General features: G+C 31.7%; 1 protein-coding gene across 1 annotated transcript in view; it reads right to left on the bottom strand.

The window, feature by feature from the left end:
• Positions 1-310: 310 nt before the first annotated feature.
• The window catches only part of LOC116114040 (receptor kinase-like protein Xa21), a 43,061-nt gene continuing 18,145 nt past the window's right edge, over positions 311-25,226 (bottom strand). Inside the window, exons 2-3 of the mRNA XM_031400193.1 lie at positions 1,147-3,129; positions 311-1,013 (exon numbers count right to left, since the gene is read on the bottom strand). Of these exons, the coding sequence (XP_031256053.1) occupies positions 634-1,013; positions 1,147-3,129 (2,363 nt within the window). The 3' untranslated portion in view covers positions 311-633. The remainder of the gene's footprint in view (positions 1,014-1,146; positions 3,130-25,226) is intronic.

The following is a 25,226-nucleotide window of genomic DNA, read 5'->3' as shown; positions in this document are numbered from 1 at the left end:
AACCATCCATGTCCTAAAAAGCCTTGGGCCAATAATGGTGGGCTTTAATCATATTGCATACGTCTTATTGAGAAGTGATAGATCATCACTGGCTATACCATGTACATTAATTTAGTAAGAAATTTGATAGATAGTCTTGTCTTTTAATAGTTTTTTTTTTTATGTTTTCATGGTGAGATAGCTTAATCGGTGTTAAAATCAAAATGAACAAACAATAACGATTATAATATATAGAGGGACTTTTATTGAAAATGATTAGTCATTTTTATTAGCAAAAATAAAAAAAGAAAGTTTAATAAAAGAAAATTAATTCATCTTTATTAGAAATGGGAAACTTTTCAAACCCCTTAAACTTTGTCCTCAGTACATTAAGGTCTATCAAATTCAAAAACTCAATACAAGTGCTTCTTGTCATCATAGGCTTAGAAAAAGTTAAAGGTTGCTTCATCTTTACACATAGCTTCTCTGAAACTCAGGCCGTTCAATTTATGGGCAGTTGGCAGCAAGCTCATCCATTTCTCTCTACAAATCAAAAGAGCCAATAGTTAAATAACATAACATAAGCCCAAAAAAGGTTCAAGGGTATGGCTGATCACCTGAACAGACTTTATTATCAATGACAATAGAAGGACATTAATGTAAATTTAAAACCCTTTTGCCTCTTCTTGTTCCGATTTTTGCAAATTCAACTCTAATTTTGATGAGTCTTGTTCCTACTTCTTTTATGCTCATCCTATCCTCAGGTGACTCTCTTGTACACTCCATAGCCAAACTTAAGATAGATGACATGCATTCCTCCTTGCTAGAGAAATGTTCATCATCCCTTCTTAGCAAATTTGTGTCCAAGACTTGCATCAATGTGCTGCATAATGATTCACCGACCCAATTCCTTAAACTCATATCTTCGGTAAATATTTCGTCCGTTGGCTTCTTCCTTGTAAATGTTTCCATTAGCATGATACCATAGCTGTACACATCTCCTTTTCTAGATATTTTTCCTTCTCTTCCATATTCTGATAGTGATCACATGCACTTTCATTGTTAGACTTATAAATCATTAATTTTGTTTTTCTTCTAGTAAGAAAAATGAAACAATGCCAAAGACGACGTTTTAATGAAAAAAATAATTAAATTAGAAATGATTACCTGGAGCCATATAACCAATGGTGGCAAGGGTCTGTGTTTGTGTCATAGACTGTTCTTCACCTAAGAGCTTAGTGATGCCAAAATCACTTAAATGTGCAACCATGTTTTCGTCTAGGAGGACGTTGCTTGGCTTTAAGTCACAATGAACAATTGAGAATGAATAACCAAAATGGAGATATTCCAAAGCTGATGCAACATCAATCATTATATTCAACCTCTGTGAAATGTCCAAAACATTGTCGTTAGAATACAAACATTTGTCTAGGCTCCCATTTGGCAGATACTCCAATACCAGTGCTTTAAAATCATCGCTAGAGCAACAAGTGATGATTTTGACAAGATTTCGATGACGAATACGACTCATTACTTCACATTCAACTTCAAAACTAGTAAAAGCTTCTTCAAATTGCAGGTGGAATACTTTTACTGCAAGCTCCGTGCCGTCACCAAGTCTTCCTTTGTAAACTGAACCAAAACTCCCTTTGCCGAGTAGGTTGTGCTCATTGAATCCATCTGTTGCTCTCACAAGTTCATGGTAAGAAATTCTTCTCCATGTTTCTTGTGGAGACATATCGATATTACTAGGTAGCTTTTTGTCCTTTTTGCGGCATTTCAGCAACACAAATAAAAGAACTAGCACAACTAATGTGACCGCAATGCTTAGTGACAAGACAATCAATAAGAGAACTTTTGATTTGCGATGAGTGCTACTTTGGCATGGTGGAACTTTTAGTTGGGGATCAAAACCACATAATGCAAGATTGCCCATGAATGAGTCACCCGAAAGATTTGCAAAACATCCTCTTGTAGGAATTTCACCTCTTAATTGGTTGAAAGACAAGTTTAGATATTTGAGGGACAAGAGGTTCTCTAAAGACTTTGGAATAACCCCTGAGAGTTTGTTACTAGACAAATCCAAGAATTCTATGCTTGTCAAGTGATCAAATGTTGTAGGAATTGAGCCTTCTAATCTATTGTATCCTAAAGAGAGATATTGTAGATTTTCTAGGCTTCCAATAACAACTGGAATATTTCCAGAAAAAAGATTCCTCGACAGATCAATATTTATTGCAACCTTAAGATTTCCAATGTTTGATGGAAGAGATCCATTGAGATAATTTGATGACAAATCAAAGTACAAGATATCCTCAAGGTTCCACAAAGTTGATGGTATAACAGACGTTAACTTGTTTGAACCTAAATACAATTTTCTCAGTGTCGTGAGATTACCTAAGCATGTAGGTATGGTTCCATGGAACTTGTTTCCCCCCAAATGCAACTCAGCCAATTTACTTAATTGACAGAGATTATTTGGGCTGAATCCTTCAAGTTTATTATTTTGAAGATACAAACGTTGGAGATTCTGCAATCCATCGATCGTATTTGGAATTGATCCAGTCAGTTCATTGTCTTGTAATTGTAATTCTATCACGTTTAATTTTCCGATTTCTTTGGGAATGTTGCCACTAATGTTGCAATCATTTATGTTAAGATATTCCAAAGAAATAGAGAAATTCCCTATTGAACTTGGAATGATGCTATTTAGTGGATTTTTGCCTAATCTTAGAACTCTTAAAACCTCGCAATTTGCCAAAGATGAAAGAAAGTTCATATCTGGAGTAGAAGATGTGAAGTAATTAGATTTTACATCTAGTATCTCAAGATTTTTTAAATTACCAAGTGTACTAGGAATGAAGCCTGAGAATGAGTTGTCTGACATATCTAGCATGGAGAGCTTGGAAGCATTGGTGATGAAATGAGGAAACGACCCACTGAAATTATTACTCCACAAGACAATTTCCTTAAGATTTGGAAGCTGTGCAGTTGATGAAAGAATTTCGGAGAGTTGATTGTCATACAATGAAAGTGTTTTAATTGTTGAGATGTTCAATATAGCAGCTGAGACAGGGCCAATTAGTTGGTTAGATGGAAGTTCCAAATCCTCCAGATTATGAAGATTGCCAATTTCATATGGTATCTCACCTAAAAATATGATAGTTCAATTAGTGAATTGGATTACGACAAAATGAAATTATTCTATTATAACAAAAAAAATTTGAGAGAGGTATATCTTGTACCTATCAATTTGTTGTCACCAATAAGTAGGTACTTGATTAATGTCAAATTCCCAATTTCTTTCGGAATTTCTCCTGCAAGATCAATATAAAAAAGCAATTGTATTGTTCAGAAAATTTGTAAAAGGAAAATTTGTAAAAACATTTATAAACAAAGTTTCATATAAAATAGCTTGGAGGTTATTGTATCCAAAGATAGATCTCTTTAAGCTAAGTCAAGTTTCCAATTTCTTTCTGAATGGTTCCTATGAAACAATTGAAAACAGGGATAAGCCTTGCAAATTTTTACAATTTGATAAGGAGGATGGAAGGCTACCGCTTAGGCTATTATTTGAAAAGTCCATGAAAATCAAAGAAGAAAGGTTGAAGATAAGCGAAGGAACAGTTCCCATTAAGAAATTATCTGCGAGTGATAATGTCTCCAGTATTTTCAGATTGCCAAGCTCTTTTGGAATCTCTCCTACAAAATCAATATAAACAAGCAATTGAGCTATTTAGAAAATTTCTTAAAACGAAATTAAAAAAAAAAAAAAAAATTGTATAAACAAGATTGCTTTTATCTATACACATAGATATATATAAATATATATACCTTGGAGTTTATTGTCGCAAAGATACATCTCCTTAAGCTGGGTCAAACTTTCGATTTCTTTGGGAATGACACCTGTGAAATAATTGAAAGACAGGGATAAGGATTACAACAAAGAGAAGATTCACTCATAATAGGACTTCTACAATTCATTCATTTAATCTATTTTCTAGCATTGCAGTTTCTTTATTATAATGTTTAAGCACATTAGTTGTTGGGATCAAATGTTTTCTGTTACGTTCGTATTAATATCTTTATTGTAGTGGTAAACTATATTTGACAATTAATTAAATATATATATTGTAACCAGTATCTGTATATATATTTATTTTATAATTAATTATATTTTTTATAAAAAGATTGCATGAGTCATACCTTGGAGATTATTGTTCGAAAGATATAATTGCTCAAGCAGAGTCAACTTTCCGATTTCTTTTGGTATGGCTCCTGTGAATTAATTCAGTTACAACCTCATTTAATTTAACAGAAGAAGATTAAATACACACACAAAGAGAGAGAGAGAGAGAGAGAGAGAGAGTAGTCACAATTAAGAATTAAGATTACACTTTAAATATCAAGTATAATCTTCAACTGTTTAATTTAAATCAACAAATGGGAGTTAATGTAGTAATCGTTTTGTCTATAGAGATGAAACCAATTTACTCAAGATGATACAATCATGTATAACTTTAGTAAGTGATGATATCGAAGAGTATAATTGGACTTGCATATATGATAATACATAGTATACCTTGGAGATTATTGTTGAGAAGGTGCAGAACTCTAAGTTGAATCAACTTTGGAGATTATTGTGGTATTCTAGATTTTTTTTTCTTTAAGCAAATATCTAGTGTGATATGTTTACAGTGCCCATAATCGGTTATCATATTTTAAATAGATAAAATTTTAATCAAACTTTCTTGTGTGGAAAATTATGAAAAATTGTTTTTAACATTACCAAGTTCAGGTAAATAAAAGTTCAATTTTTAAAAATGTGCACTTTCATAATTTTCACACATATATGTGCCTTGAGAAAAATGTAGCAGCTAGGCTAGGCTGTTACGGTTTAAAATGTACCAGTAAGCTGATTATTCCATAAATCTAATCTCTCCAATTGCGTACAATTGCCTAACTCTCCTGGAATTTCTCCTACAAAATCAACATATAAATATATATAAGCACGGTATTATTAATAAAATTTAAAAAAAAACGCAAATCAACATATAGATATATATATATAAGTAATGGTATTATTAACAAAAATTAAAAAAAAAAACGCAATAAATCAATTAATATTTGAGAAGTCATAGTGGTCAAAGAATTATATATTTGAGATTGAGAAAAAAAATTATGCATGCCAATAACTTCTGCATATAAGCCTTAGAGTCTACTGTGTTAATTTTCCAATTTCTTTTGGTATGGCTCCTGTGAAATAATTGTACGATAAGGATAAGGATTGCAAGCTTCTGCATTTTGATAAAGTGGATGGTATTTCGCTTCTGAACATGTTTCTATCCAAAAAAAGTGTTTTCTAACTAGGAAGATAATCAAAAGTAGTTTCATGGAGTCCACTGGATAATCCATTATTACCCACGTCAATAAATAATGACAAAGGCATGTTGAAAAAGATGGAAGGGAAGGAACCAAAGAGTTGGTTATGATATAGACTAAGTAACTGCAGTGAAGATATGTTGAAGATGAAGGTGGGAATGGAACCTGAAAGCTGATTATAATCAATATAAAGTTGTTGTAACGAAGACAAGTTGCCAAGGGACTGAGGGATAGTCCTTGAGAATTTGACTTCATTCAAACCCAATAATGGGATTTGTAAATTGAAGTTATTGTAACTGAAATCAAGGTATTTAAGACGGCGTAATTGAACTAACTCATCAGGAAGAGAGCCATAAAAGCTGTTGTTCTAGAAGCCTAGAATTGTGAGGAAAGAAAGATTTCCCAGTTGAGGAGGAATGGTGCCTGTAAGATTAAAGAAAGAAATATCAAGAAATGTGACTCTATGGTGACGGGCACCACAACGGATGACAATCCAATTGCAAAAAGAGGAAGTCCAATTACATAATTTTAAGTTGAATTAAGTTTCCAATATCTTTTGGTATGGATCCTGCAAAAGAATCGAAGAATAAAATATGTCATATAGTTCATTTCTCTTGAGATCTGACGGAGGCATTGTATGATGATGTTAACAAATGATTAGATGACACTCTTAAATACTTAAAAAAAGAAAAATTAATCAACTTTTTTTGTGAAATTAAAGTTGTATAGCAATTTAGCTGTTTAGAAAATTTCTTAAAATGAAAATTTGTAAAAATTATTATAAACAAGATTGCTTTCGTCTATACATACACATATATGTCTATACATACCTTGGAGTTTATTTTCGCCAAGATACATCCACTTAAGCTGGGTCAAGTTTCCGATTTCTTTCGGAATGGCTCCTGTGAAATAATTGACACCCAGGGATAAGCATTGTAATTTTTTGCATTTTGATAGAGTGGATGGTAATTTGCCCTGGAGCATATTATAAGACAAGTAAAGCAATTCCAAATGGGGAAGATTATCAAAAATGCTTTCAGGGAGTTCGCCAGATAATCTATTACGACTTAAACGAAGGGTTTTCAGTCGTCGTAAGTGAGCCAACTCCTCAGGGAGAGAGCCATAAAAGCTGTTGTTCCTGATGGCCAGCGTTGCAAGGAAAGATAGATTTCCTAGTTGAGGAGGAAGGGTGCCTGTGAGACCCAAGTTAGAAATATTCAAAGTCGTGACTCTATGGTGACGGCCCGCACAAGCGATGCCAGTCCAACTACAAACAGAGGTAGTTGTGGACCAATTTTTGGTCAATATATTGCTAGGATCATCGCTTATACGAGCTTTCAGAGCAAGAAGAGCTTGTTTGTCTGTGGAAATGTCGGTTACTTCCGCATTAACAAAGGAAAGTGTTGAAAAAGGAACTAAGAAAACTAAGACAAAGCAAAGGGAAAGGTTTCTCTCCATGTGGGGGGGAGATTAGAATGTTGCGTAGTTTTAGTGTGGGCTTGGTGACATGTACAATTGCAGAAGACTGATACTTATAAATAAACAACGAGATTATTATTTCCAAAACCCAACTTCAATGTGTCCCCATCTGTCTTAATACTTACTCTTGAACATCATTACTTTTACTATGGAGTTAAAGACACAGGCCCCTTGAGACCTGATATAATAACATAAATCATACTGAAAGATTTGAAATTACAAAACTCTCCCTATTGTTAGTATGCCCGGTTTTGAACATATACTTTTATGAGTTGATGAATATTTATCGAATTACCATCTTACCATATATTTTAACACCTAATACCTAACACAAGGGGATTTCTATTATTTCAGAAATCTCAGGGTGATATTTGTTATTCAATCAAACCTAAAGGGATTATAATTATTAACTTTTTATATTAATTAGTATATAGGTTCGCATGTTTATAAAATTGAGAGGACTAAGACTTATAAATATGAGATGTGAGAATTACCATCTTACCAAGACTTCCATTTGCTAGTAATATGAGATGTGATAATAAATCTTTTTTATGGCTAAGATGATGAAACAACGAGAGGCACAAATATTCTTTAGCAGTGACAAAAGTTGAGTGACCAGTGACCATAACAGGGCCTTAATTTGGATTGATGGAAGACTATTGACTTGTATTTTGTTTGAAGTTTCCTTTGAGTAGAATAATCTCTTATCTCTTCACTGTTTAAGTGGTCTTTCTACAGGTCAGTTGACTGAGCCTCTTTCTACAAGCCCTGGCAGCTAGTGTAAGTCCTTTTCATGTAGCAGCTGGGTATGTCTTTCTTTAGGTATCATATTTATGAATGTTTTTCAATTTAGATATTAAGTTGAGAAACCTTAATTACCTCAATAAAATAGTAAATGACAGAGATTGAGTAAAAAACATATACCAAAACAGAGGAAAACAGAGCCAAAACATGAGCAAGTTTATGTATATACCATGAATGTGCACATTATTAAATATTTGGAAATACCATAAGTGCGACAAATCATTGACCATTTGGGTGTGCGGGAGCTAAGCTAGAATCCCAAACTTGAAACAACAGTTTTTCACCAAAATACTTTCACTGAGTTGAGTGGACCCAGAACTTATAAATTGGCCTAGAACTTCATTAACTAGTAATATGAAATGTGACAGTAAGTTTTTTTCATCACAGCAAGTTGCACAAATAGTCTTTGGCAGTGATGAAATAGTCACAATAAGAGGGCACTAATAGTCTTTGAGCACAATAATCTCTTATCTCTTCAGTGTTTTGGGTGGTTCTCATTAACAACAAGTCAAGGTTTAGTCAGTTGACTAAGTTACTGTCTAAAAGTTGCCCTGGCAGCTAGGGTACGTCTTATAGATATATCATGGTCAAAAATCGTTTCCGAAGGGCAAGAAATATTCCAAACAAGTTGCCCCGGCATTGACAACTGGGAATGTCTTGTTTAAAAAATCTTTTTCAAATTAGATACTGAGTTGGAAAGTTAGCATAGCAGTAAACTAGTAAATGAAAGAGATTGAATAAAGATCATAGGCCAAACCAGAGTTAAAGAAGAGCAATGTAGAATAATTATCAATGAAAAGAGAAAAGAAATTAACTTAAATTTTATAGCTTTCTATCTCTTGCTGTTACCATATTTGCTAGAAATGTTACTCTATTTTTTGAAGAGTCTGATTACTGCTTCTTTAATGTTCATCCTCTCCTCATTTTAAATATATACGGTGAATTTGAACATTATTAAATTTATATGAATTAAACTTGAAAGGGTCAAGAAAATTTGAACATTATTATTTTTATTAATTGATATTTGGGCTCACGCTATTGTTCTCATACGTCTTCTATATTGAGAAGACCAAGACTTATAAACTTACCCAGACTTTCATTCGCTAGCAGTATAATAGTACGAGATGGGCAATAAGTCTTGTTTATGGCTCACGATGCACAAACAGTCTTTAGCAGTGAGAAAAGTAGAGTGACTGTTGACTCAGTTTTTTTTAGAAGAATTTTCTCTTACCTCTTCCGGAGGTGTTGGGTGGTTCTCATTTGTTTCCCTGGACAAGCAATCAAGCTATAGTCAGTTGACTCAGCTTCTTTCTACAAGTCACCATGGCAGCTAGTGTAAGTCTTGTTCATATATCATATTCAAAAATCGTTTCCAAAGGGCAAGAAAATGTTGCAAACAAGAAAATCCTTTTTAACTTAGATTAAGTTGAGAAACGTTTATCACCTCAATAAATAGTAACTGACAGAGATAAGTAATGAACATAGACCAAAACAGAGGAAACAGAGCTAAACATTAGCAAGGTTATATATATACCATGAATGTGCGCATCATTAAATACATACTGATTAAATTAAGTGTTAAAGATTAAATGGAAAAGAAAAGTTCTACTCTTCAAGCATATATACCATGAAAATCTTTTCTTGTTTCAGTTCGCATTTAAATCAAGTTGCCATTCACGTTGTGTTTAAATTAACCACAATGATATTGTTATTGTACATCAGAGGAATGACTTTGAAAATAATTTAATATATACCAAGAATTTCCACAGTATTAAATATAAACTAATTAAACTTAATACCTACTCTTGAGCCCCATAATTATAATGGCAATTGATTGAACAGTTGGTGTGCGGGAGCTAAACTAGAATCCCAAACTTGAAACAACTGTTTCCAAACCCAGGATTACAAACCATCAACTATGTAGAGAAGCAAACAATTAATTGACTTAAATTCCATAGTAAAGGACATAGATTAAATAAAGAACATAGTAAATGACAAAAAAGAAGAAACAATTAACAACATGATTATTTCCAAAGCCCCAACTTGAATTTGTCCCCATCTCTCTTACCACTACCTCTCTAATTTACCACTTCCAAGACGTTTGGCCCCACTCACAAAAAAGAGGTCAAGCATCTAAACCAAAATTCCACCAAGTAATGCACTCCGACAAGGATATATAATAATAATTTTGCTATTCTGGTGGGTTTATAAAGTTCACCCTTCCAAGACGTTTTGCAAAATAAATCAAGCCTCTTAACCTTCAATGACGTTTTGCAAAAGAAGTCAAGCATCCAAACCAAAATTCAACAAAGATATATGATTTGCTAAGCTGGTGGGTTTATAAAGTTCTCCCTCCCAAGACGTTTTGCAAAATAAATCAAGCCTCTAGACCTTCCAATACGTTCTGCAAAAGAAGTCAAGCATCGAAATCAAAATTCCACCAAGTAATGCACTCCGACAAGGATATATAACCTTGCTAATCTGGTGGGTTTACAAAGTTCACCCTTAAAACACGTTTTGCAAAATAACTCAAGCCTCTAAACCTTCCAAGACGTTTTGCAAAAGGAGTCAAGCATCTAAACCAAAATTCAACAAGGATATATGATTTGCTAAGCTGGCGGGTTTATAAAGTTCTCCCTCCCAAGACGTTTTGCAGAATAAATCAAGCCTCTGAACCTTCCAATACGTTCTGCAAAAGAAGTCAAGCATCGAAATCAAAATTCCACCAAGTAATGAACTCCGACAAGGATATATAACCTTGCTAATCTGGTGGGTTTACAAAGTTCACCCTTAAAAAACGTTTTACAAAATAAATCAAGCCTCTAAACCTTCCAAGACGTTTTGCAAAAGGAGTCAAGCATCTAAACCAAAATTCAACAAGGATATATGATTTGCTAAGCTGGCGGGTTTATAAAGTTCTCCCTCCCAAGACGTTTTGCAGAATAAATCAAGCCTCTGAACCTTCCAAAAAATTCTGCAAAAGAAGTCAAGCATCGAAATCAAAATTCCACCAAGTAATGAACTCCGACAAGGATATATAACCTTGCTAATCTGGTGGGTTTACAAAGTTTACCCTTCCAAGACGTTTTGCAAAATAAATCAAGTCTCTAAACCTTCCAAGACGTACTGCAAAAGGAGTCAAGCATCTAAGCCAAATCAAAATTCAACAAGGATATGTAATAACTGAAGAATTGGACTTTAATAAGAAAATTGGATCTTGGAAGTAGGTAGATAGGTCCTTTTTGTTAATTTGAGGATAAGTTGGAAGTATTTGTGGAGGACCTGAAATGCATTAAAAGCTGATTTCCTGCCAATTTTTCTACAAATCACAGTGCCCACAAATTTCCACGTAAAAGCTGATTTGTAGTCTAATTTTCACGGGCTGTCAAATTATATATGGAATCATGGGATCATTTTTCTTTGTATTGATATCATATATAACAACAGCAACAGTAGGCTGGTACATAATATTAATCCATAAACTTATAACATGGAACAATATAATTCTAAAATACAAATCACAAAATGGAACATGTCATATTGGGTAACATATTACAAAATTTGATGTTAAAGATCCGTATCAAAGTAAAGAAAAATGCTAAGTCATTATTAGGGGTGACATTATTGTATTACTGTAAATGACACGATACAGTAAATGCATGCGCGTAGGACATTTCAAATTATCAAGGGTCTGTTTGGTTTATTATTTTATACCCTATTCCCGATCTTATTCCCAAAATAATTGTTTATTTAATTATTTAGGAAATACTATTATATTATATTTAATTATTTTAGACCCCTTAAGTTTATTAATTTAATTAAACACCCCCAGAAAAAAGTTTAAAAATTAACAAAAACACCCCTATCCACCCATAGTTGCTAGATTTCGACAACCACCATCGGTGATAGCCGGAATCTGTCACAATGACGTAGAAACGATAGGAATTGGTCTGTAATTCACCGACTTAGCCGTCAGCGACGACCATATCTTTGGCCGTCGCTAATGGCCAGATCTGGCCTTTTGCGGCCGTCGACGACCAGATCTGGCCGAAAAAGGCCAGATCTATGCACGACCGGCCAGATCCGACAGGTTTGTGTCGTAAAGCCATTTTCCGGCCAGATTCTGACAGTAGTGGCCGGAATCTGGCACTGTAGGTGAGTGGGAGTGTTTTTGTAATTTTTCAAAAATTTTATATATTGGGGTGTTTAGTTAAATTAGCAAACCTATGAGGCTTTTTGTTAATTTCTAAATTTTACCTTGTAATAATCACCCTATTCAACTACCCAATACTATTTCCAAAATAACAAACCAAACGGACTCCAAATTATCCATGTATTAGAAAGCCTTGGGTGGTGGTGGGCTTTACCATGTGCATATTATAACAACAAAACTAAAAGGCAAAATGGAAAATTTTACCCATGATCATAAAATATATAGTTATTTTATTTAACGGACAGAATTTGGCGTTTATTGGTATTAAATTCTTGATTGAGTCATCCTTATTATAATATTGTACTGCTTCACTTGATTTTTGAGTTAAATAAACATAACAGCCAAAAAAAAAAAAAAATTATTAACAAAGAAAATATAATTCAGCTCTATTAAGAACGAAAATTCTACAAAGAAAATATAATTATACAGCTTAAATTTTCTATATGCAGCATTTCGGTTTGAGGATAAGTTAAAGCTAATTTCCAGCTGATTTAAAAGCTAATTTCTACCAATCACAGTGCCTACAATTTTCCATGTCAAAGCTAATTTCTAGACTTATATTTTTCTTTGTATTGATAGAATAGTAATGATAATAGTGGACTTATAAAATTAATCCGTAAACTTATAACTTTGAACAATAGACTTATAAAATAAAGATAGTAAAAAGGAATATGCCATATTGATAACATATTACAAATTTGATGTTAGATGCCCCAAGCAAAACAATGAAAAATGCAAAGGCATTAGGGGTAATGTTATTCTTGTAGTGTAAATGATCCCATACAATAAATGCATGGGCTTAAAGGGCCATTTCTAATTTGAAAAGAGTAAAGGACATTTACCCACCTAAGGTTTGGTGAATCTATAAGTTTCCACATGTGGTTTCATAAATTGCAAATTCAAAATCAGAACTTGCAAGCGTAACCAAAGGGGTGTTGATAGAAAGTATTATCTATTAATTGACTGATTGCTTCCTTGTTGACTTGTTAATAAAGATTCAGTCTTATTTGTAACTGACGCTACTCAATTGCATGTTTACGGTGTGCCTAGCTTGTTTATTTGAAAGCTGGAATCAATGGGCAACAATAAGAATTCACACTTGAAAGAGTTATTTATTTATTTATTTATTTTTCCCGTTTTCTATATTTATGTTATGGAATAGTCAAATCCCTTATCTGGCGGCTTTAATCTAAAATTTGAGCTTAATGAGTTTCTGAATGATAATTTGCAAAAAGTATCTTTAATTCGATCAAATGCCGGATGATATAAAGTTCTGTTTTTAGTATGATACGGCCAAAAGGAACACTAACAGAAAAGAAAGTATTCATATAAATTATAAAGACAGTCATCACTCGTCAAACCAAGAATAACTTGGCATATCTCTTGTTTAATTAAAAGTACACAATACATGAACATAAATCCATAAAACATGACTCTCAAACTCAGTATTACCATAAACATATTTTGAACGACTAGTCTCTCAACTTATTCTTGGCGACACAATTTGTTGAGCTAGAACCGAATGATATCTCAGCAGCAATTGAATAAAGAATAATTTTACTAAGACCTCACAATATCTCATCTCACTTACGGCTTCTCATCATTGAGGGCTTTGCTATATGGTGACCATGGCAGCTTGGGAGCCTTCTGCATCGCCGGATAAGTCGGACAAAGCCACCTTGCTGCATGCGTGCACCATATGTTGAAAACATGGTTAATTATTATAATATCAATATATATGAGTGAAATGATAATTTCACAAAGCTTTATTGTAGTACTTGGGCTATTCCATCTTGATACGAAATTAGAGGTCGCGTTTGGAAATGCAAGAGAGGAGAAAAGAGATCGAGGTTGAATTATCAGTGACTTAGTTTTCCTCCTACACAAATTCTCTTAAGCTAGTATGTTGGTTAATAAAAGAAAATTGATAGCAATTACTGACCGAATTTAAGTAGTGGGAGTGTGTCATCAAATTCAGAGGCTGCAGAAGCCAACTAAATAGACATCATAAGAAATATGATAGCTACAAAAACTACCACAATTCCAACTTGGGAGGACTTAGCAGGAACGATTTTTGCCATTGTCAAAATGAAATATATATAGGAGCAATGTAATTAACAACTCAAGAAAGAGAGGCAAGAAAGGATTGAGAAATGACGAGTACTGTTTGAAGCTCAGTATTTATAGACAACAACAATGTTATATTTTAATCAATAATTACTAATTAGATGGTGACGCAAATGAGTCTTAGTTAATTTGTTGGTAAAACGACAATATGACTGTATGAAAGTCAGGTGAATAATTTCTAATACACTTCCTTCTAATTTCTAATTACTATAAGATTTTTCGCCCAAACAAAAATTATATAAAACTACATGATGTTATTCCTTGTAATATGTGTGAAATGGCTTAATAAACTTAATTATTTTGGCTTTAACCCAATAATTTACTTAAAACCTCTAGACAAAGTTAAAGGGAAAGGGTAAACATTTCCCTTGTTTCAGTTAATATATATATTGTTGAAATAAAGAAGACTTTGACCTGTTAGAGAAAAAAAAAAAAAAAAAAATTAAGAAACCTCAACATAACAAGGAAATTTTATCGAATTAAAAGAAAAAAGGATTACACCTAACAGAGGGGACGTAATGAAACTTAAAGGAAAATGTATGAGATATATGATATCAAGCAAAAACAAAATCGAAAAATACCCAATCTCATGGCGAAACAAGAACGACCACAAGAAGAGCCTTGATGATCTCTAAAAATACCTCCACAAGCAGATAAACCATGATTACCTTTTGTTGAAGTGAATGATTGAAACATCACCGTATTGGAGATTAGTGGAGTGCTGTCGTTTTGGTTTAAACTTAAGTCAAATCCTGACCATTGCTTCAACATAAATCCGACGGCTAGTGTTCGTTCTATGGGTCAACGATATAAAAGGGGCAGAAAATTTTAGTTCACCCCAAATTTGTTCTGAAATCGATTGTAACTTGAATGATTCTTGAGTGATTTGTGTTAATCATTCAATGAAGAGTGAGATAGCTCTTATTCTAAGGATTCCAAGGGTTAGAGTCTCTCTAGGGTCAGGTTACGGGTAGTATTTCATAAGGAGCAAGAGGGGGACCTTGAGCGTGTTCTCGAATAAGGCCGAAATTGTTGATTCGTTATTAATAGTAGTGTAGCGAGCTTCCCATTTCCGAAGCTCAACGTAGACGTAACTTACTCAAATATTGAGCAAGTGAACCATAGTAAATCTTGGTGTTTGTGTGCCTGTTTCTTTGATTATTGCGTGATTGTTACAGGTTGATTTATGTTTTTTTATCATAACACCTTTCAATAACCCATCAATATTAACCTTAATCCAACCTAAAGGAGCATAATGAGAGAAAACATTTACCTAACTAGCTTTGTCCATTCCAACACAAATAAAAATTAAGACTTTTTCTAACGAAAAGACCTAGAAAATTAAGCTAGCTACTTTATTACTATTTCATTTTGTTCACGACAATTCTTAAAAGTTTGTAAACTCTGTCGTAAAGCTTAAGCTAGTAGTTGTTATGTCATATTCCTACTCAATTGTAAGGAAAATAAGATACAATTTTGACTATAAAAAGTACTAGTAGTCATCATCAATTTTGCCGGAAAGAGTTGATTAATTTGAACCCATTTCTTTACTTTATTTTATTTTTATTTTTATTTTAATTATAATACTATTAATATTACTTAGGGTTAAAGAAACAAAAGATAAATTTTCAATAAAGAAAATATCATAAAGTGCTTCTTTGAGATTTTAGGGTTTTAAATTTAAGTAGAAAGATAAATATCCACAGATACTTTAAGATCTGTGTTTAAATATCTTTTAAAATGCATTCGATTGTTTATTTTTAAGGGGTTAATTTCTATTTTCTTAAGTGTTATTTAATTAATCCCTAGTATATGATCTCTTGATTTGCATCCACGAAATCTGATAATTGCTATTATTTTTGGACAAATATTTGCATAAACATAATATGGTGTTTCAATCTATTTAAAACTTGGTCGTGTAATAGACTGCACCTTTTCCTTAACCAAACACCCTTTTAGAATCATCGGAGAAAATTCAGTGATTCCTAAATGTGTGCAAAGACCTTGCATAAGCTTTTTGATGATAATAGCTAGCTGTATTGTCATTTTCCTACTTAATCGTGGGAAAGATACGAAACAATTTTGGTTCTCATTTATTTCTTCACCAGCCTCCATCACCATCTCCATTTTATATATTTATTTTTAATTACAATGTCACTATTATTAAAATCACAAATGAGGGACATTTTTGAAACAAAGATAAACTTCAACATAGAAAGGTTCATAGAGTGCCTTATGTGAGTTGATTGCTGTTCTTATTTAAAGGTTCATAGAGTGCCTTATGCCAAAGTAGGAAGGCGACATTGCCAGATACCCACCTCTAGATACTTTAAGACTTGTAAATGTCTTACCAAATGGATTATCTTGTTTGATTTTTTATCCTAATCCAATTCTAATTTGGTTAATTAGATCCTTATAATAATAGGTCTAATCTAAAAGTTAGATTTGAAACAAGTGTAGTTCTACAATTCCCTCGCTATCTAAATAAAAAAGTCATTTTTTTAAATATTATCTATGTTCATTTAATAACATCTTAATTGAATTCCATACTCGATCAGCCGAAATATTAATATGAAGGGGTTTTATATATAATTTAGTTGGAACTAAAATACCTTAATCTAGTGTTGAAAAAATACATACTAGAATTATTGAGCTCCTTCCTAGAAACATTAAAGAATATTTTTTTTCCCCTCGAAGATAGTTGAAAATTTGCACTAATCTAATTAATAAAAGCTGACAGTAGTTTTGTTTATAAATACTACTAGCTTATCTTTGAAGGTGGAGCATACGATTTAATCACTTTATGCTAATGTTAGATCCAGGTACATAGCACTGCTAGAAAAACTTCCTTTCTTGGTCAAATGAGTTAACAGGTTTTCTTGACTATTCTATTGAATCTACTCAACTTTTTACAAAAATTTTAAAAAAAAAAAAAAAAGTCTTTATATTTTATGAAATTTACAATTTTAACCTTACTTAAATTCATACTGAATCCACTAAAACTTTGGAGAAAAAAAAAAAAAAGCATTATATTTTATAATAGTTACAATTTTGACTATACTTAGAATTCATATTAGCCTCACAAAATTTTATTGTAAATTTATCAACTTAAATATTTTGAACCCACTCACTAAAAAGTCTGGCTACATCCCTAGTTAGATCCAAGAATTTACTTGGGCATACGGATAAATTTAAGTTTGGTGCCTCGACAATTATTGTGAATAAATTTAACTTCATGCTTAATTACTATCATATGTTCCTAATAATGCATGCAGGGGCATATATGCATATCATTATTGCATGTTCGCATATCAATATTTACCTTCCACGTTGTTATAAAGTTGTACTATAGTAACCTAATTTTCCAAGTTTTTTTTTTTTTTTTTGGTTGAAATCTAAAAGTAATGAGAACGTAATTAACCTAGTTAAATCAACCTTATGGACGTTCATTTCTGTCAACAACAGTTGACCCTGTCTTCAATAAGGGAATATATTATCAATCTTTGATTTTTTTATTTTTTATTTTTTGCTATTTTTTCTTTCCTTTTTATTCCCATAATCAAAACGCAATTACTTGATTCTTAGTGGCTCAACCCATTTAGAAAATTATAAGTGGAGTAAATATTTTAATATATTATTACATTTCTAGTTTTTTTTTTAATTGTTTTTTAGTTGACTCATTCTGGAAGAACAATTTCTAATGAAGTAATTGTTGGTGAGGGAAGTAATATAAATCTATTAATACTTCTTTATTTATAGTGACAAACTACTTGTATCAAATGATGTGATATTATTATGCAATTGTCACAATATCCGTTATAATTGTTGTGCAAATTGCACATATTGGCTAATTAAAAATATTGTTGGATTAAACCCATTATCAAAGCCTAAGTACGGTCCAAAAAGTGAGTTAACTCAAATACTTTAAATAATTGATGGAGATTTGGCCAAGTGAAATGTATGGCTATAATTCACTCTTGAAGGCTATAAATAGTGTGTATTGGTTAGAGTTTTATGTATCCCAAAGAAAAAAGAGTAGAGTATCCAAAAGAGAAGAAAATTAAAAAGTTTTATGTTAAGCTTTGAGTTAGAGGATTTGCGTGGAAAATTCTCTTGGGTGTAATTATTCTCTTGTGTGAAATTATTCTTTTTGTTTTTGGGTGAGGGAAAGTTTACTGGAAGTGTGAGTGATTGTAATCTTTTTCACATGATGAATTTTCTTAAGTTGTCTTCGGCAACGACGGTTGTTCTTTTCCAGTTTTGGAATTTCCACTTAATTCTTATGTTGTGAGATTGTGTTCTTGATTCTCTAATTTCTATTTCTCTATATTGTGTGACATTTTTTTTTCTTAAAAATAATCTTTTTTTTTTAAATAGTAACCACTATTTTTTAATAAATAAAATAGATTATAATGATCTCTTTAATTTATTACTAATTTTCACTTATTCCAAGTCTTGATATGGAACTGGTTTCCCAATTAGTATTCTTCACAGAAATAAAATAAACTAAAAATTAGAATATATATAGATGGGACTTTTGTTCATAATGGAAAATAGTTGCGAGGAATTTCTATATTTTCTCTAAAACGTACATATAAAACATATTTTTATTTTCTCAAATCATGTTTTTTCCCCTAACGGTTTTTTATATGTTTTTAAAATTTTAAAATTAAAGATTTATGTAAATTTTATACTTCATAAAATTTAAATTTAATGAGTTTATCTAAATAATTTTTTTTAAAAGTTATACATACTGCTAGTCTTATTTCATGTGATACACATATCTCATAATGAAGGTTGTAGACTTTCGAATCAATTAGTGGCTATTTTATCTAATCAATTTAACAAAAATATTATAAATAAATATGTTTTTATGTTGATCATTTCATTTTTTTTAGAAATAAAGCTCGAGCAAATTTTACACAAGATAATAACATGTTTTCTATAAAGATATATGAAAGTACCCCCAATTTTCAAGTCAATTACTTTAATTTGTTGAAGTCTTAAAGTGGTGAGAAAGTAATTAACCTAATTAATTTAACCTTAAAGGCATTACTTTCACTCTATATTTAAATTTTAATTGTTAAATTTTCCAAGGATGTTAATAGTTAAATTCACCTGTTTTTTTCTTTCTTTGAAATAATGCATGGAAAGTTGTTGGATGCAACCCATGTAAGAAGTTATAAGTGGAGATAATATCTTAATAGATTGTTCTATGTCTGGTTTATTTGTTTTTCGGTTTACTTATTCTAGAAAAAGGCAATTTAGTTGGTGAAAATAAATAAAATAAAATTATAGAATAATGCGAAGTTGTTGAATCCAACCCGTATAACAAGTTCTAAGTATAGACAATATATTATTATGTAGTTGGATATTTAATTACAATTTAGATTTTACTTAAATTTATATTGACCCTATAAAATTTTATTGTAAATTTATCAATTTAAATGTTTTGAATTCATTCACTAAAAAACTATGGCTACATCCTTAGTTAAATCCAAGAATTTACTTGGGGATACGGATAAATTTATGTTTGATGCCTCTACAATTATTGTGAATAAATCTAACTTCATGCTTAGTTACTATCATATATTCCTAATAATCCATGCAGGGGCATGTATGCATATGATTAATGCATGTTACCGTGTACAACTTTTACATAATGTGACAACAAATGCTAGCTTTTTTTTTTTTTTCCCAGGGCTGCACGTTAGAAAAGTCTCTTGGGTCGGTTTGTTTTATTATTTTGGATAGGATTTTGGGAATAATATTGGATAGTTGAATAGGGGAGTATTACGAGGTAAAATTTAAAAAATTATAAAAAAACCCCTAGGTTTTCTAATTTAACTAAACACCCCAATATATAAAAATTTTGTAAAATAACCAAAACACCCCCACCAGCCGCAATGCCAGATTCAGACCACCACCGCCGGAATTTGACCGAAAAATTGTGTAACGACACATACTAGTTGGATCTGGCGGGTATGGCGTTGATATGGTCTTTTGCGGCCAGATCCACCACGGATCTGGCCAGATCTATGACCAGATGTGGCCATCAACGACCGCAAAAGTCCATCTTTAGCTGTCGTTGTCGGTCAACGATGGCCATTTCTTTGGCCGTCAGATCTAGGCTTTTCTGGCCAAATCCACTATGGATCGGAAAAGGCTAGATCGGTGAATTACCGGCCAGTTCTGGTCATGGTGTAGGCCGTTGTGACAGATTCAGGGTACCACCGACGATTGTTGCCAAAATTTGGTAAGTATGAGTCGATGGGGGTATTTTTGTTAGTTTTTAAACTTTTTTTTGAGGGTATTTAATAAAATTAATAAACTTAAAAGGTCTAAAAGTAATTAAAAAATATAGTAATATTTCTTAAATAATATGCCAAATAATATTTAGAGAATAAGATTGGGAATATGGATAGAAATATGAAACCAAACACACTTAATTTTTCTAGGACAAACCCCGTTAGCAAAATATTTCTCTCACAGAGGTCAAAGTCTTCTTTATTTCAATGACATGACACCACTATTGCTATGGTTATCATGAAACTTTGGCACTAGAGGATTTCTGCGGTAACCCTTGAAACAAGGGAAATATTTACCTTTTTCTTCCTATTAAATAAAATTTTTCAACATGATACGACAGGGCCACTTTCATAAGGTCCTTTGATTCATTATTCTATAGTTTTTAGAATAATATTTAAAAAAAAATTAAATTAAGTGGGTATTACAATTTAAGATTTGAAAATTAACAAAAATATCTCCTATGTTTATTTATTTACTAAACACTCTTATAAAATAAAATATTAAAAGTTAATAAAAATACCCCTAACCCACCCATTAAATACGAACAGATGGCCATCACCGTCGGAGGGTGGCCGGAGTGTTTTTGCAATTTCTAAAAAAAATATTTTGCAGTGTTTAGTTAAATTAACAAATTTAGAAGGGTTTAAAAGAAATTAAAAAATATAGAATAATATTTTGAGAATAATGACATTTTACTATTTAACTTTATTGGGAATACTATTATTAATAGTATTCTCAATAGCGTAACAAACAGAGCCTAATCTTTCCAGTTTTTCCCTTTTATATGGAGATATGAATTATAAAATAAGTATTAGTTTAAGAGTAATACTATACATACATCATTTTCATACAATATTTCCCATACAATATTATGTGGCAAGATATGATTGACTAATTTAAAGTTAAAATTAAACTTTTACCCAATTATATTTTATCACATAATGTTGTATGAAAAATGTTGTATGAGAATTATATATGTATAGTATTATTCTTGGTTTAAATGAAGGACAGATCACAAACATCAATCCCTGCAAAGTTTTGGATTAGTTTCGGGCTTCAGGGAAACATAATATTTAAGCCCCACTCAATTTATTTCAAAGTCTTAATAATATTTTTTTGAAAAAGTATACATTTTTTTAACTTATAATTACCAATACAAGGTATTTAATATTTTAATACACCCTAAATATTAAAAAAAAAAATCTCTAATAGACTCCAATGATTAGTTGAGGTGTGTGTAAACTAGCTTGAATACGTCGGTGATTAAAAAAAAAAACACTTAGTATCATAAATTCGTTAACTTACAAATTTAGAATGATTTGTTTACGGTAACACAACTTCAAAGTTCTTACAATTAAGTAATCACTTTGAAATCCCGCCTTGATAGATAAAAAAATATGGTTTAATACCCATTAAAACTAAACACCTTATCATAAATTCGTTATCATACAAATATGAATTAATTTATTTATGGAAATCATAACCTTAAAACTCTTAGAATCAAGTAATCACTTTTAAATGTCACCTTAATAGAAGAAAAACATGGTTTAATATCCATTAAAACAAAACACCATGTCTCAAAAATCTCCATTGCGGAAATTTTGTGTATTATTGTTAATTATGATTTATTTAATTTACTTTGAATATTTTAGAGCTGTAAATACAAAGCTTTGAAGTGAAAAACTAGAGGAAGAATAATAAAATATATTACTACAATTATAACCTCACTTAAAATGGAATTTAGGGTCAAAGAGAAAAATAGTACGGGCTTATAATAACCCGGCGTTTGGTTCAGGAATGTTAGATTACTGGGAATGTTGGATTACTGGAAAGATAGATTACCTTGAAAGATTACTAGGAATCTTTAAGAAAATGTGTTTAGTTAGTTGGTGGGTATGTTATATTAATATGGTTGGTTATAGGGAATAAAATGGTGGGTATGTTATTTAAATTACTAAATTGTCCCCTTTACAAATATTAATATAATATTATTTTTATTATTAATTTTTGAATAATTTCTTTTAACCCCCAATATTTCAGATTTAGTTAAAACACCCCTGTTTATATAAAACTTTAATTTATTACGAAATCACCCCCGCCTCCTGCCGCCACCGCAGACCACCGCCGGAAGTCTCCGAAAGTCCCCATCAGCAACTCACCATGACCAAGAGGCTTCGATATGGCCTTTTTCGGCCATATTGATAGCCGAAAACGGCCATATCAGGCCAGATCTGGCTGTTAATGGCCCAGATCTAGCCGATAATGGCCAGGGATCTGGCCGTTAACGACCAGGTCCGTGGCCGTTAATGGCCAGATCTCGCCCAGATCTGGCCTGATATGGTCGTTTTGGCCATCAATATGGCCGAAAACGGCCATAGCGATGACTCCTGGAGCCTCCCACCGAAACTCGTTCTTTTTTAAGGACTCCGGTGAGTTTTTCGAGGCGGTCCGTGGTGGTTGGCCACTGTAGGCAGTGGTGGCTGAGTGGCAGTGGTTTGTAAATTGTTTTAAATTCAAGGACATTATTGTCCAAAATTTTAGTTAAATAAGGGTAAAATTGAAATAGGATATTAATGTAAATTTATTTTAAAATGAGGGCATTATTATCCAAAATTTTTATTAATAAGGGATAAAATTGTAACAAAAAAGGATAACCCTGGTAATCTCAAAATACCTAAGAAAATGGAGGTAATCAGATTACCTCCAATATTACCAATAGTAATTACTATTAGTATTTGAAGATTACCGAAATCTTATATTACTTGACAACCAAACATAATAATCAAGTAATATCAGATGATATTACCCCAATAATCTGACATTAACGCCAAGCAAACGCCCCCTTTATGTAATCTATAATATTTACATTGTTGGGCTGTCTGTTGCTCCATGTGGGCTTTGACACCAAAAATCGGCTTCAAGTTCAAATCAATTATTTTATTCATGTAGTCGGTTTCTTGAGCCTTGGTTGAACTAGTCCTATCAAGAGACATTTTCTAAAATATAATGTTATGTTGTTTGTAGCATCATTGTTTGTATTGGCCTTAATTTTATTCTTCTTTCTCCATCCTTTAATTTCAAAGTTTTATAACCGAAAAATTAAATGAAATTTAAGTAAATAATAATTCATAATTTTACAAGTAAATTGAAGCTCACGGTACAATCACTTCCCTCAACCCCATACCAAACTATTCCAAAAGGCTCAATGTGAGCAATATATATGGGCCCAACTCTATAAATCCCAAGAAAGCCCAAAAGTGGAATTCACAAGGATTGCAAGAGAGCTCAATATATATGAACAGTATAAGGTTACTCCCAGACGAGTGTATTTAGCAATTGGGCTAAATGAAATGGCAATAGGCTTGAGTCTCCAAATTAAATGGAAATTGGGCTCAATTAGATGGCAATAGGTTATATAATAATGTCACATTATTGTTCGAAGATAACATATCATAGTGCAGGACAAAATCAGAAATTTATTTTAATAAAAATTTTAAATATAATTGTAATATGAATATTGTAAAATTTGCATTAAAAAATTACTAATTTTTTTTTTTTTTTTTTAAAAACGATTGCATTAACTTTAAAACTAGTATGTTCTAATTACTAATTTAAAATCAGTTTACCATGATAGTTTTTCGTTTTTTAAAACAAAAATTGACTAATATATATATATTTTAAATTTTGACCACCCTGGGTGATGGCTAATGGTTGCTTATGCCCCTTTTCGAGTGGGTTTAACTTCATAATTATATAAATATCTACATATTGTATGTTGAAATGATTTTGGACTCAATGAAATGTGTTCTCCAAACAATTTAAGAGAAAATAGGACCTTGGAAGTAGATGGATCATTTTCATATAGTTTGACAATAAGTTAGATTCAATTGTAGAGGACCTGAAATGCATCTAAAACCTAATTTCTAGTTGATTTATCAACAAATCATAGTGCCTACAAATTTTCATGTAAAAGTTGATTTTTTTAGTCTTACTATCAAGAGTCGTCAGATTATAAAATAGAACATTTCTCTTTGTATTGATAGAATAATAAATAATAATAATAGACTTATGCAAAATAATAATACGTACGCCTATAATGTTGAGCAATAGACTTATGAAAATAGAGGTAATAACCAATGTTTTAATGCAAAGAGAAAGATTTTTCTTCATGAGATCAGAACTTAGATTTGTTGGGCTTGATGACATGTATAAGTGCACAAAATGATACTTATAAAGAAACAATTAACAACATGATTAAAATTAAAATTCCACTGAGTGATGTTCTTTGAGAAGGATATATAAGAACTTTGCTGAGCTGTTGGGTTTATAAATTTCTTCCTTTCAAGACGTTTTGCAAAAGAAATCAGACATTTAAACATAAATTCAACAAGGGTATAACACTAGTCTTTTAGCTTGACCTGCACGGATTTTGCCTTTGAGTTTCATGCAATCGTCCTTAACACAAAGCACATCTACTAAGTTGAGGAGAACTAAAGCTTATAACCTGGGTATCTAACGTCAAGAGAATATAGACTTATATAGTACACATACATGTTAGAGATCAAATGAAGCTTGGATAATCATATCTAATCATAACTTAATAATCATTCCAAATGTATTTAACTCATGGTTATTATGTTTAATTACATTTTAGTTTATTAATGATATTACTTTTGAATATGAGAAACTACATAATAACAAAGCCCAAAACAGAGCTAATTATAAGAGTAAGGTATTAAGAAAAAAAAAAAAATATTATCAATGAAGAGAAAAAGAAAATTAACTTAAATCTCATAGCTTTCTATCTCTTCCCTTTTCTATATGTCCAAGAAAATTGACAAAAGTACGTGTGATCCATGAAGCTCTAGGGCAATCTTGATACATTAAAGAAAAGAAAAGGATTGGTGGCCTTGTTCCAGTGTATACACTAAAG

Source organism: Pistacia vera, unplaced genomic scaffold (genome assembly GCF_008641045.1).
Source record: "Pistacia vera cultivar Batoury unplaced genomic scaffold, PisVer_v2 Contig7, whole genome shotgun sequence".
In the NCBI taxonomy this organism is placed as follows: domain Eukaryota; kingdom Viridiplantae; phylum Streptophyta; class Magnoliopsida; order Sapindales; family Anacardiaceae; genus Pistacia; species Pistacia vera.
The sequence above is the reverse complement of the archived record's forward strand: the minus strand, read 5'-3'. Positions and strand labels throughout refer to the sequence as shown.